The sequence below is a fragment of the Bufo bufo genome, chromosome 1 (genome assembly GCF_905171765.1).
Source record: "Bufo bufo chromosome 1, aBufBuf1.1, whole genome shotgun sequence".
In the NCBI taxonomy this organism is placed as follows: domain Eukaryota; kingdom Metazoa; phylum Chordata; class Amphibia; order Anura; family Bufonidae; genus Bufo; species Bufo bufo.
In genome coordinates this window covers 809,582,648-809,597,156 of record NC_053389.1, presented here as the reverse complement: position 1 = coordinate 809,597,156, position 14,509 = coordinate 809,582,648, and the positions used below count along the sequence as shown (strand labels likewise).

The 14,509-nt window shown below is 48.4% G+C and overlaps 1 protein-coding gene across 2 annotated transcripts in view; it reads left to right on the top strand.

Annotated features, from left to right (window-relative positions):
• LOC120986554 overlaps positions 1 to 14,509 on the top strand; it is a 149,337-nt gene that overhangs the window by 34,717 nt on the left and 100,111 nt on the right. For both annotated transcript variants that reach the window (XM_040415194.1, XM_040415193.1), the window contains exon 2: positions 7,914 to 8,312. In XM_040415194.1, coding sequence (XP_040271128.1) covers positions 7,914 to 8,312 — 399 coding nt within the window. The remainder of the gene's footprint in view (positions 1 to 7,913; positions 8,313 to 14,509) is intronic.

The following is a 14,509-nucleotide window of genomic DNA, read 5'->3' as shown; positions in this document are numbered from 1 at the left end:
GTCGCCCACCTGGGTGTATGTGTTTGTCTGTATTGTCTGTCCTCTCCCTAGTGTTTCCCTCTTGTGTCAGTGGTGCGGAGGGGCATTAGGAAAATCTAGTTATGCCTTTCGGTCTGACCAATGCTCCTGCCGTCTTTCAACATTTCGTTAATGACATTTTTAGTCATCTAATCGGCAGGTTTGTGGTAATATACCTAGATGATATTTTAATTTATTCGTCTGATCTGAGAACACATGAGGTGCATGTCAGACAAGTACTGCAGGTCCTACGGACAAATGAATTATATGCTAAAATTGAAAAATGTGTCTTCGCCGTTCAGGAGATACAATTCCTAGGTTATTTTTTATCTGCGTCAGGTTTCCGTATGGATCCTAGGAAGGTCCAGGCAATTTTAGATTGGGATCTTCCTGAGAACCTCTTGGGCTTCGCGAATTTCTATAGGAAATTCATTAAAAATTATTCAGTTATTGTAAAACCCCTTACTGACATGACTAGGAAGGGGACTGATTTTTCTAAATGGTCTGACGCCGCTAAAGTTGCTTTTTCCTCTCTAAAAGAGAGGTTTAGCTCGGCACCTGTACTAGTCCAACCTGATGTCTCCCAGCCTTTTATTGTTGAAGTCGATGCGTCAGAGGTGGGAGTGGGGGCAGTGCTGTCTCAGGGTCCGTCTCCTGGCAAATGGTGTCCTTGTGCTTTCTTTTCTAAAAAACTATCTACAGCAGAAAAGAACTACGATATTGGCAATAGGGAACTATTAGCTATTAAACTAGCGTTTGAAAAATGGCGTCACTTTTTAGAAGGGGCAGTCCACCCCGTCACTGTGATTACGGACCACAAAAATCTTCTGTACCTCGAATCAGCTAAGCGTCTCACCCCTCGACAAGCTAGGTGGTCGCTATTTTTTACCAGGTTTAACTTTGTTATTGCCTATCGTCCTGGGGCAAAGAACACCAAGGCTGATGCACTATCTCGTTGTTTCCCTGGAGGGGGTAATGTGAGTGATCCGGTACCCATTCTTCAAAGAGGAGTGGTTGTTTCTGCGGTACACTCTGCTCTGGAGGGGAAGGAGTTAGAGGCCCAGGGGGACGCCCCGGTCTCTTGCCCCTCAGAGAAATTGTTTGTACCGTTAAACCTGCGTTTCGAACTATTAAAGGAACATCATAATTCGGCACTTGCTGGGCACCCGGGTAGTAAAGCAACCTTGGAGCTATTGTCTCGTCGTTTTTGGTGGCCAAGGTTGCGTCAGGATGTATTGGATTTTGTGTCTTCTTGTTCTACCTGTGCGCGCGCAAAAGTTTCACATACACGTCCTGCAGGGTCTCTATTACCACTCGTCATTCCCAATAGACCATGGACACATCTGTCAATGGATTTTATCACTGACTTACCTTTGTCTGCGGGTAAAACAGTTATTTTGGTAGTAGTGGACAGGTTTAGCAAAATGGTACACTTCATTGCGTTACCCGCACTTCCTAATGCTAAGACTCTTGCTCAGGTATTCGTCAGTGAAATCGTGAAGCTTTACGGGGTCCCTTCCGATGTTGTTTCGGATCGGGGAACCCAGTTTATTTCTAAATTTTGGAAAACTTTTTGTTCCCGTTTGGGGGTACACTTGTCCTTTTCCTCAGCTTTCCATCCTCAGTCGAATGGACAGACTGAGCGTACCAACCAAAACCTGGAGACATATCTAAGATGTTTTGTGTCTGAAAACCAAGAGTTGTGGTCATCATATTTACCGTTAGCTGAGTTTGCCATAAATAATCGTCGTCAAGAATCCACTGGCAAGTCACCATTTCTTGGTGCATATGGTTTTCATCCCCAATTCTGTACTTTCAAAGAGGGGGGGTCTTCTGTGGTTCCCGAAGAGGAACGGTTTTCGTCATCTCTTTCATCGGTATGGCAGAAGGTGCAAGCTAACTTGAAAAATATGGGAGGTAAATACAAATGCATGGATGATAAGAGACGGTCGCCAGGTCCGGACCTAGGAGTGAATGACTATGTGTGGTTGTCTACTAGGAATATTAAATTAAAGGTTCCCTCTTGGAAACTGGGTCCTAGGTTCATTGGCCCTTACAAAATAGTAGCCATCATCAACCCCGTGGCTTTTCGCCTGGAGCTACCTCAGACTTTTAAAATCCATAATGTCTTTCATAAGTCGTTACTCAAAAAATATGTTCCACCTCTAGAATCGTCACCGCTGCCACCCCCTCCTGTTGTTGTGGATGGTAATCTAGAATTTCAGATATCCAAAATTGTTAATTCTCGTCGGGTCCGCCGCTCTCTTCAATATCTGGTGCATTGGAGAGGTTACGGTCCCGAGGAAAGAATGTGGGTTCCTGCGTCTGAGGTAAACGCCGACAGGCTAGTTCAGGCTTTTCATGCCTCTCATCCTGAGAGACCTAGTCCTGAGTGTCCGGAGGCCCCTCGTAGAGAGGGGGATACTGTCACGAGGGTGTCAAGACCCACGCCTGACTCCGTTATACCCGGGGTCAGGAAGTCACAGCGGTTGGCTGCGCGCTCTATGTAAGATAGGGCTGTTTTCTTATGGTAGCTTTCTGGGTTTGCTTTGCAACCCTTTTTGGCTCACTCAGGGATCCGTAGCTCCTTCTCTTCAGCTGTTCCTTGTCCAGCACTCCCAACCTCCTTATATTCCCCTCTCACACTGTTCTGGTTGCCAGATATAGAGCTTCCTGCCTGGACTTCTATACTGACCCTCTGGAGCTGTGTTGCTGCGTTCTCTGGTAGTTGGTCCAGAACGTTACCCTCCGGATCCCTGTTGGACCTTTGTGGACTGCTGTGGTCGCCCACCTGGGTGTATGTGTTTGTCTGTATTGTCTGTCCTCTCCCTGGTGTTTCCCTCTTGTGTCAGTGGTGCGGACTAGCGATCCCATCGGCCCGTTCACTATCTAGGGCTCATTCTAGGGAAAGGCAGGGTTTAGGCACGTCATCGCCGCACGGGTGAGGAACCCGTCTAGGGACGTCAGGGCAGTCAGGTGCCAGCTGCAAGGTGAGTCAGGGGTCACCACCTTTCCCTCTCCCTTGGGCAGGGCTTTCCCTTTTCCCTCCCTGTGCGTGACGCCGGTCATTACAAGGAAAAGCCAAGTGGTATGTTGCGACCTAAAATGTCTCTTTATGTGTGTCACTGTGCTCCTACCTGAAAAAGACTGGACCCTATGCTTTGGTTCCAAAGCAATAAATAGGGGGAATAATTGAGGGATTGGAAAGAACTTAAGTCCAGACCTTGAGATGAAGTTCAACAGCATCTTTACTTCCAACAGTTACAGGCTTTGTCTTGGTTCCAGCAGACTTTATCATTTAACTGGCAGGCAAACTCAACTCTCGTATGTCTCTGTTTCTCTCTGACTGTGCTGTACTGACAGGATGGCTGTATAACTTAGCTTCTTCTGTATGCTGCACTTCTTTCTTTAGTCAGACTTATCTTCAGCCAAGGAACTTTACTCCTGGCTCCTGAGGCTTTTAGGCTTCGCAGATGCATGGCCCAGAGGTTTGCTGAACTTAAAGGGGTATTCCAGTAATAAATTGTCCCGGATGTGGGTCCTGGTGACTTTGAATTTAGCTGCAGGGTACATGCTAATCCCCCACCCTATTCTGGTGACCAGTGACCACACCATTCCCAGCAGTTATCGCCTGTCCAATGAATAGATTATAATTTATCACTGGAATACCCCTTTAAGCCCCTTACACGCCATGTTTTATGATGTGTGTGAGTATAGGAAAGTGTTTTTTTCGTACATTTTTTCTGAAAAAATTGTTGTTAAGTCCAGCTTCCCATGAAAGAAGTTCTTTATTGATACGGAATAAAATCCAGACATCAATTACATGTACAGTGTGTACAGTCTACGCGTCTCGGACCCCAAACATTTGGATCCTTCTTCATGTCATGAAGAAGGATCCAAATGTTTGGGGTCCGAGACGCGTAGACTGTACACACTGTACATGTAATTGATGTCTGGATTTTATTCCGTATCAATAAAGAACTTCTTTCATGGGAAGCTGGACTTAACAACAATTTTTTGGAAACTTTGGTATGACCGTGTCCGGGTCTTTTGTCCGTGCTACGCAAGAAGCTTCATAGGTGCAGTTTTTACATCTATTCACAAATTTTTCAGAAAAAGGAATTAAATGGAAATTAAGATGCAGATGTATGCTGTGTTAGATTTTGGCCATTCCTCTAGACCGCCCCCCCCCCCCCCCTCCCTCTACTAACACGTTGCTCAGATAAGTGAGACCTAGAGCCAGTTTTTCCACATTTGAGAACAGGCAAATTACTACCGCATAGTGTGACTGAATATTACAGCCATACTAAGGCCTCATGCCCACCACCGTATTTTGTATCCGTGTCGTATCCCCCCTTTACCCCCCTTCCCCCCCTGTACTCCTTAGTCCTCTATGAGCCTACAGGGCCCCCCCCAGCACATCAGTTACCTTGCAGGAAGGGGGGGGATATGATTGGTGGCATCAGCAGCAAGGCGTTTAAGGTGGTTATCCAACACCTATAATGCCCCCCAAAATGCCCGGGCACCTTACATACCCGCATCACTTCTGTTGCCCGCCTAGCTGCCACTGCATCCAAAAATGAAAACATCCAGCGACGTGGGGGACAGTCAATAGCAGGCCACGATGGGAACGAGCCTCCCATAGCGGGTAACGCTAGGGATGCTAATTTCGGACACTACCTACTATTGGCTGCATCCCCCCACTAGGCATAAGTATTATCTGTATGCGGTGCCCGGGCATTTTGGGAGGCATAATAGGGGTTAGATAACCCCTTTAACCCTTAGGATACCGGAGGTTTTTTCCTTTTTTTCATTTTCATTTTTCTTCCCTATCTTCCTTGAGCCATAACTTTTTTATTTTTCCATTCACATAGCTGCATGAGGGCTTATTTTTTGCAGAACAAGTTGTACTTTAATATGGCATACAATGTAGTGGTAAGCGGGCAAACAATTCCAAATGGGGTGGAATTGGCAAATGGGGGTGTGGTGGGGGAGTGGCCAGGGCAGGAGGTGGGAGGGACCAGGTGTGGGTAGTGGGTGGAGTTAGGGGGCCCAATTCAGATTTTTGCTATGGGGCCCAATGATTTCTATGTACGTCCCTGCTTCTGCCACCATGGCCAGCAGAGCTAAAGGTGCTCTGGCTGGCATGGGCATGTCCAGAAGAGACGTGCCCCTGCACACCTTTCCCCTTGCAGGGGGTAAACTAGAACTCACTGGAACTGGTCCCCACCCTTCCTGCATGAAGCAAGGATGGCTCACTTCCCTACAGAGGGGGTTAAAATGGAATGGTAAGTTCTATTCTATCTAAGATAGCTTTGCCATATTTGCTACCACCTGCTGGTGAACCAGGAACATTACATGTAATAAACAGTTACATAAAAAGAATATGAATGCGCATTGTGGAGGACCAGAAAAGACATACATAAGATGACATTATATTAGCCCATTAGAGATAGTAGCAGGGTGAAGAAGTGGTAACACCACTCTGGGGTATTACACAATGTTCTGTTTCTCCCCACAGAGGGCATGTGCTGGAGGAGACTAGCAGTGGGCTGATTGCTCAGCTGCTCTATTACTGTGTACTAGTGTTCTGACTAATGCAGCACCGAGTCATGACCTATCAGGTTCTGATCCTGGGACTCGGCGCTCTAATTTCAGTAAGTCCCTTCCTGGCCATACATCAGTGCCAGTGATAGTCTTGTTTGGCTCACTAGCTAGGTTCATTGGTCCTGTTTTGCTTACTACTATCCTGTGTTTCTGACCTCGGCATGTCTTCTGAGCATTTTCTGTCTCCCATTCTGGTACTGCATAGCCCGCCTGGTTCTGACCCATTTCTGACAACTCTGGTATTGTGTTTGTCTGTCTCTGCACTTAAGTAGCATAGGGACTGTCAACCAGTTGTGGTCTAGCCATCTAGGGCTTGTACTGCAAGTAGGCAGGGATAATGGGGGGTTGCAGTCCAGGGCCTCACTGTCCTTGTCCGTATCTACTCTACTGACGTGACACTTTTATAATTTAGCATTTCAATCATATCACAAAACCTCTTATCTAGCTGGAAAAACCCTGTTAAGCTACTAAGACCACTGCACCTCCCAAATCTTCACACTTTAACATTGTAAATATAGTCTTAGGGATTGCAGATAAGATTTTGTCTCACATTCCTCCTCAGGTAATGCAACTCTACCCCGGGGATCCTGAATATTAAACAACAAACAGACCATCTTTTCAACCTACAGCCTTGACTTTCTATCCTTCCGTGATAAGTTGAGGAGCATCACTGGTTGCTAGAACATCAATTTCCTGCTTTTCAGCAAGTTCTTCTATTTGTACAAACCAATAAGTATCTTGACACTAAGAATAGTGAAATTTACATACTACAGTATGAGCGCCTCCTATTTCCACTTAAGCCACTTAAGGGGATCATTTCATTAGCGCACAGGAAACCTGCCTAACACTAAATCTCCACCATCATACATGAAGAATTTTAACTAGAAATTCAGTCCAGGAGATATCAAAAAGACTCTGGATCCTCTACTAGTTTGTTGTGTAAGGATTCAAGAGTGTGAAACTGAAATGCCTTAGAGTTGGCGCCTCACACTTATGAAACTTCAGAAACAGAATCCATCTTAAAGCCCTAGATGCTAGAGATTGGATCTGGAGGAAGATTCTTATTTTTTCCCCTCCCGCTCCTTGGGGACAGCATGTCTATGTGTTTCCCTCTGCAGTTACTCTTTCCTCCTCCTCTCCGCTCCCCTCTCCATAGATTCTATGGACAGAATATCTGTGTGTGTCTCTCTGCACTTCCTCACTTCTCCTCTCCCCTACCCTCTCCATAAATTATATGGGGAGCATGCCTGTGTGTGTCTCTCTGCACTTCCTCTCCCCTCCTTTCCTCTCTCCATAGATTCTTTGCGCAGCATGTCTGTGTGTGTCTCTCTGCACTTCCTCTCCCATCCTCTCCTCTCTCCATAGATTCTTTGGGCAGCATGTCTGTGTGTGTCTCTCTGCACTTCCTCACTTCTCCTCTCCCCTACCCTTTCCATAAATTATATCGGGAGCATGCCTGTGTGTGTCTCTCTGCACTTCCTCTCCCCTCCTCTCCTCTCTCCATAGATTCTTTGGGCAGCATGTCTGTGTGTGTCTCTCTGCACTTCCTCACTTCTCCTCTCCCCTACCCTTTCCATAAATTATATCGGGAGCATGCCTGTGTGTGTCTCTCCGCACTTCCTCTCCCCTCCTTTCCTCTCTCCATAGATTCTTTGGGCAGCATGTCTGTGTGTGTCTCTCTGCACTTCCTCTCACCTCCTTTCCTCTCTCCATAGATTCTTTGGGCAGCATGTCTGTGTGTGTCTCTCTGCACTTCCTCTCCCCTCCTTTCCTCTCTCCATAGATTCTTTGGGCAGCATGTCTGTGTGTGTCTCTCTGCACTTCCTCTCCCCTCCTCTCCTCTCTCCATAGATTCTTTGGGCAGCATGTCTGTGTGTGTCGCTCTGCATTTCCTCTCCCCTCCTTTCCTCTCTCCATAGATTCTTTGGGCAGCATGTCTGTGTGTGTCTCTCCGCACTTCCTCTCCCCTCCTCTCCTCTCTCCATAGGTTCTTTGGGCAGCATGTCTGTGTGTGTCTCTCTGCACTTCCTTTTTCCTCCACTTCTCCCCTCCACTCTGCAGATGTCTATGGACAGCATATATTCTTATACTTCAGATGAAGTTTTGACCTTCAAAACTTCATCTGATAACCCGACAGTGTGGCCTTACCCTTATGTAATATCGAACCTAGACGTGGCCCCAGACTAGCAGATTTCAATAACATTTTTGGAGTGCGTCTGTGGAAATTTTGGCCATCAAATTTAAAAGATCAGGCTTGATAGTGTCTGATGAAGTGTTTGTTTCTACAGAAGGAAGAAGTAACGGTGAAGAGGAAACCTACTGCACGGAGCAGCGCGGCACCATCATCATAGAAGAGAAGAGCTCTGTGACTATTCCATGTAACTTCACGTATCCAAACCCGAAGGGCAAACCTGTAGATGTGAGAGTGTCCTGGACACAGAGTAAGTCGGAACGTTGTGGAGGTGCAGAAACCATATATAATCGCACAACAAACTGGACGCATGACAATTATAAAGGAAGAATCTCACTGGGGGGAAATCCCAACGGAGAAAGAACAGCGACAATTACCATCAATGATCTGAGGAGGACGGATGGCCCCACGATCTGCTGTAGAATAGAAATATATGTGGACAATACCTATAAAGATGGATTCCAGAACCGTCATGGAACCAACATAAGGTTTACAGGTAGAGTAATAACAGTATACTCATTCTATATGGTGTAGAGTATCACCCTACAGGGGGAGGGGCAGACTCATAGCTCCTTCTATATGTATCACCCTGCAGGAGGAGGGGCAGACTCATAGCTCCTTCTATATGTATCACCCTGCAGGAGGAGGAGCAGACTCATAGCTCCTTCTATATGTATCACCCTGCAGGAGGAGGGGCAGACTCATAGCTCCTTCTATATGTATCACCCTGCAGGAGGAGGAGCAGACTCATAGCTCCTTCTATATGTATCACCCTGCAGGAGGAGGAGCAGACTCATAGCTCCTTCTATATGTATCACCCTGCAGGAGGAGGGGCAGACTCATAGCTCCTTCTATATGTATCACCCTGCAGGAGGAGGGGCAGACTCATAGCTCCTTCTATATGTATCACCCTGCAGGAGGAGGAGCAGACTCATAGCTCCTTCTATATGTATCACCCTGCATGAGGAGGGGCAGACTCATAGCTCCTTCTATATATATCACCCTGCAGGAGGAGGAGCAGACTCATAGCTCCTTCTATATGTATCACCCTGCAGGAGGAGGGGCAGACTCATAGCTCCTTCTATATGTATCACCCTGCAGGAGGAGGGGCAGACTCATAGCTCCCTTCTATATGTATCACCCTGCAGGAGGAGGAGCAGACTCATAGCTCCTTCTATATGTATCACCCTGCAGGAGGAGGAGCAGACTCATAGCTCCTTCTATATGTATCACCCTGCAGGAGGAGGGGCAGACTCATAGCTCCTTCTATATGTATCACCCTGCAGGAGGAGGAGCAGACTCATAGCTCCTTCTATATGTATCACCCTGCAGGAGGAGGGGCAGACTCATAGCTCCTTCTATATGTATCACCCTGCAGGAGGAGGAGCAGACTGATAGCTCCTTCTATATGTATCACCCTGCAGGAGGAGGAGCAGACTCATAGCTCCTTCTATATGTATCACCCTGCAGGAGGAGGGGCAGACTCATAGCTCCTTCTATATGTATCACCCTGCAGGAGGAGGGGCAGACTCATAGCTCCTTCTATATGTATCACCCTGCAGGAGGAGGGGCAGACTCATAGCTCCTTCTATATGTATCACCCTGCAGGAGGACGGGGCAGACTCATAGCTCCTTCTATATGTATCACCCTGCAGGAGGAGGGGCAGACTCATAGCTCCTTCTATATGTATCACCCTGCAGGAGGAGGGGCAGACTCATAGCTCCTTCTATATGTATCACCCTGCAGGAGGAGGAGCCGACTCATAGCTCCTTCTATATGTATCACCCTGCAGGAGGAGGGGCAGACTCATAGCTCCTTCTATATGTATCACCCTGCAGGAGGAGGAGCAGTCTCATAGCTCTTCTATATGTATCACCCTGCTGGAGGAGGGGCAGACTCATAGCTCCTTCTATATGTATCACCCTGCAGGAGGAGGAGCAGACTCATAGCTCCTTCTATATGTATCACCCTGCAGGAGGAGGAGCAGACTCATAGCTCCTTCTATATATATCACCCTGCAGGAGGAGGGGCAGACTCATAGCTCCTTCTATATGTATCACCCTGCAGGAGGAGGGGCAGACTCATAGCTCCTTCTATATGTATCACCCTGCAGGAGGAGGAGCAGACTCATAGCTCCTTCTATATGTATCACCCTGCAGGAGGAGGAGCAGACTCATAGCTCCTTCTATATATATCACCCTGCAGGGGGAGGGGCAGACTCATAGCTCCTTCTATATGTATCACCCTGCAGGAGGAGGAGCAGACTCATAGCTCCTTCTATATATATCACCCTGCAGGAGGAGGGGCAGACTCATAGCTCCTTCTATATGTATCACCCTGCAGGAGGAGGAGCAGACTCATAGCTCCTTCTATATGTATCACCCTGCAGGAGGAGGAGCAGACTCATAGCTCCTTCTATATGTATCACCCTGCAGGAGGAGGGGCAGACTCATAGCTCCTTCTATATGTATCACCCTGCAGGAGGAGGAGCAGACTCATAGCTCCTTCTATATGTATCACCCTGCAGGAGGAGGAGCAGACTCATAGCTCCTTCTATATGTATCACCCTGCAGGAGGAGGGGCAGACTCATAGCTCCTTCTATATGTATCACCCTGCAGGAGGAGGGGCAGACTCATAGCTCCTTCTATATGTATCACCCTGCAGGAGGAGGAGCAGACTCATAGCTCCTTCTATATGTATCACCCTGCAGGAGGAGGGGCAGACTCATAGCTCCTTCTATATGTATCACCCTGCAGGAGGAGGAGCAGACTCATAGCTCCTTCTATATGTATCACCCTGCAGGAGGAGGAGCAGACTCATAGCTCCTTCTATATATATCACCCTGCAGGAGGAGGGGCAGACTCATAGCTCCTTCTATATGTATCACCCTGCAGGAGGAGGAGCAGACTCATAGCTCCTTCTATATGTATCACCCTGCAGGAGGAGGAGCAGACTCATAGCTCCTTCTATATGTATCACCCTGCAGGAGGAGGGGCAGACTCATAGCTCCTTCTATATGTATCACCCTGCAGGAGGAGGAGCAGACTCATAGCTCCTTCTATATGTATCACCCTGCAGGAGGAGGAGCAGACTCATAGCTCCTTCTATATGTATCACCCTGCAGGAGGAGGGGCAGACTCATAGCTCCTTCTATATGTATCACCCTGCAGGAGGAGGGGCAGACTCATAGCTCCTTCTATATGTATCACCCTGCAGGAGGAGAAGCAGACTCATAGCTCCTTCTATATGTATCACCCTGCAGGAGGAGTAGCAGACTCATAGCTCCTTCTATATGTATCACCCTGCAGGAGGAGGAGCAGACTCATAGCTCCCTTCTATATGTATCACCCTGCAGGAGGAGGGGCAGACTCATAGCTCCTTCTATATGTATCACCCTGCAGGAGGAGGAGCAGACTCATAGCTCCTTCTATACGTATCACCCTGCAGGAGGAGGGGCAGACTCATAGCTCCTTCTATATGTATCACCCTGCAGGAGGAGGAGCAGACTCATAGCTCCCTTCTATATGTATCACCCTGCAGGAGGAGGGGCAGACTCATAGCTCCTTCTATATGTATCACCCTGCAGGAGGAGGGGCAGACTCATAGCTCCTTCTATATGTATCACCCTGCAGGAGGAGGAGCAGACTCATAGCTCCTTCTATATGTATCACCCTGCAGGAGGAGGAGCAGACTCATAGCTCCTTCTATATGTATCACCCTGCAGGAGGAGGAGCAGACTGATAGCTCCTTCTATATGTATCACCCCGCAGGAGGAGGGGCAGACTCATAGCTCCTTCTATATGTATCACCCTGCAGGAGGAGGGGCAGACTCATAGCTCCATCTATATGTATCACCCTGCAGGAGGAGGAGCAGACTCATAGCTCCTTCTTTATGTATCACCCTGCAGGAGGAGGGGCAGACTCATAGCTCCTTCTATATGTATCACCCTGCAGGAGGAGGGGCAGACTCATAGCTCCTTCTATATGTATCACCCTGCAGGAGGAGGAGCAGACTCATAGCTCCTTCTATATGTATCACCCTGCAGGAGGAGGGGCAGACTCATAGCTCCTTCTATATGTATCACCCTGCAGGAGGAGGGGCAGACTCATAGCTCCTTCTATATGTATCACCCTGCAGGAGGAGGGGCAGACTCATAGCTCCATCTATATGTATCACCCTGCAGGAGGAGGAGCAGACTCATAGCTCCTTCTTTATGTATCACCCTGCAGGAGGAGGGGCAGACTCATAGCTCCTTCTATATGTATCACCCTGCAGGAGGAGGGGCAGACTCATAGCTCCTTCTATATGTATCACCCTGCAGGAGGAGGAGCAGACTCATAGCTCCTTCTATATGTATCACCCTGCAGGAGGAGGGGCAGACTCATAGCTCCTTCTATATGTATCACCCTGCAGGAGGAGGGGCAGACTCATAGCTCCTTCGATATGTATCACCCTGCAGGAGGAGGGGCAGACTCATAGCTCGTTCTATATGTATCACCCTGCAGGAGGAGGGGCAGACTCATGGCTCCTTCTATATGTATCACCCTGCAGGAGGAGGAGCAGACTCATAGCTCCTTCTATATGTATCACCCTGCAGGAGGAGGGGCAGACTCATAGCTCCTTCTATATGTATCACCCTGCAGGGGGAGGAGCAGACTCATAGCTCCTTCTATATGTATCACCCTGCAGGAGGAGGGGCAGACTCATAGCTCCTTCTATATGTATCACCCTGCAGGAGGAGGGGCAGACTCATAGCTCCTTCTATATGTATCACCCTGCAGGGGGAGGGGCAGACTCATAGCTCCTTCTATATGTATCACCCTGCAGGAGGAGGGGCAGACTCATAGCTCCTTCTATATGTATAACCCTGCAGGAGGAGGGGCAGACTCATAGCTCCTTCTATATGTATAACCCTGTAGGAGGAGGAGCAGACTCATAGCTCCTTCTATATGTATCGCCCTGCAGGAGGAGGAGCAGACTCATAGCTCCTTCTATATGTATCACCCTGCAGGAGGAGGAGTAGACTCATAGCTCCTTCTATATGTATAACCCTGCAGGAGGAGGGGTCGACTCATAGCTCCTTCTATATGTATCACCCTGTAGGAGGAGGAGCAGACTCATAGCTCCTTCTATATGTATCACCCTGCAGGAGGAGGGGCAGACTCATAGCTCCTTCTATATGTATCACCCTGCAGGAGGAGGGGCAGACTCATAGCTCCCTTCTATATGTATCACCCTGCAGGAGGAGGGGCAGACTCATAGCTCCTTCTATATGTATCACCCTGCAGGAGGAGGGGCAGACTCATAGCTCCTTCTATATGTATCACCCTGCAGGAGGAGGAGCAGACTCATAGCTCCTTCTATATGTATCACCCTGCAGGAGGAGGAGCAGACTCATAGCTCCTTCTATATGTATCACCCTGCAGGAGGAGGGGCAGACTCATAGCTCCTTCTATATGTATCACCCTGCAGGAGGAGGGGCAGACTCATAGCTCCTTCTATATGTATCACCCTGCAGGAGGAGGAGCAGACTCATAGCTCCTTCTATATGTATCACCCTGCAGGAGGAGGAGCAGACTCATAGCTCCTTCTATATGTATCACCCTGCAGGAGGAGGGGCAGACTCATAGCTCCTTCTATATGTATCACCCTGCAGGAGGAGGGGCAGACTCATAGCTCCTTCTATATGTATCACCCTGCAGGAGGAGGGGCAGACTCATAGCTCCTTCTATATGTATCACCCTGCAGGAGGAGGGGCAGACTTATAGCTCCTTCTATATGTATCACCCTGCGGGAGGAGGAGCCGAATCATAGCTCCTTCTATATGTATCACCCTGAAGGAGGAGGGGCAGACTCATAGCTCCTTCTATATGTATCACCCTGCAGGAGGAGGAGCAGACTCATAGCTCCTTCTATATGTATCACCCTGCAGGAGGAGGGGCAGACTCATAGCTCCTTCTATATGTATCACCCTGCAGGAGGAGAGGCAGACTCATAGCTCCTTCTATATGTATCACCCTGCAGGAGGAGGGGCAGACTCATAGCTCCCTTCTATATGTATCACCCTGCAGGAGGAGGGGCAGACTCATAGCTCCTTCTATATGTATCACCCTGCAGGAGGAGGAGCAGACTCATAGCTCCTTCTATATGTATCACCCTGCAGGAGGAGGAGCCGAATCATAGCTCCTTCTATATGTATCACCCTGAAAGAGGAGGGGCAGACTCATAGCTCCTTCTATATGTATCACCCTGCAGGAGGAGGAGCAGACTCATAGCTCCTTCTATATGTATCACCCTGCAGGAGGAGGGGCAGACTCATAGCTCCTTCTATATGTATCACCCTGCAGGAGGAGGAGCAGACTCATAGCTCCTTCTGTATGTATCACCCTGCAGGAGGAGGAGCAGACTCATAGCTCCCTTCTATATGTATCACCCTGCAGGAGGAGGGGCAGACTCATAGCTCCTTCTATATGTATCACCCTGCAGGAGGAGGGGCAGACTCATAGCTCCTTCTATATGTATCACCCTGCAGGAGGAGGGGCAGACTCATAGCTCCTTCTATATGTATCACCCTGCAGGAGGAGGGGCAGACTCATAGCTCCTTCTATATGTATCACCCTGCAGGGGGAGGAGCAGACTCATAGCTCCTTCTATATGTATCGCCCTGCAGGGGGAGGGGCAGACTCATAG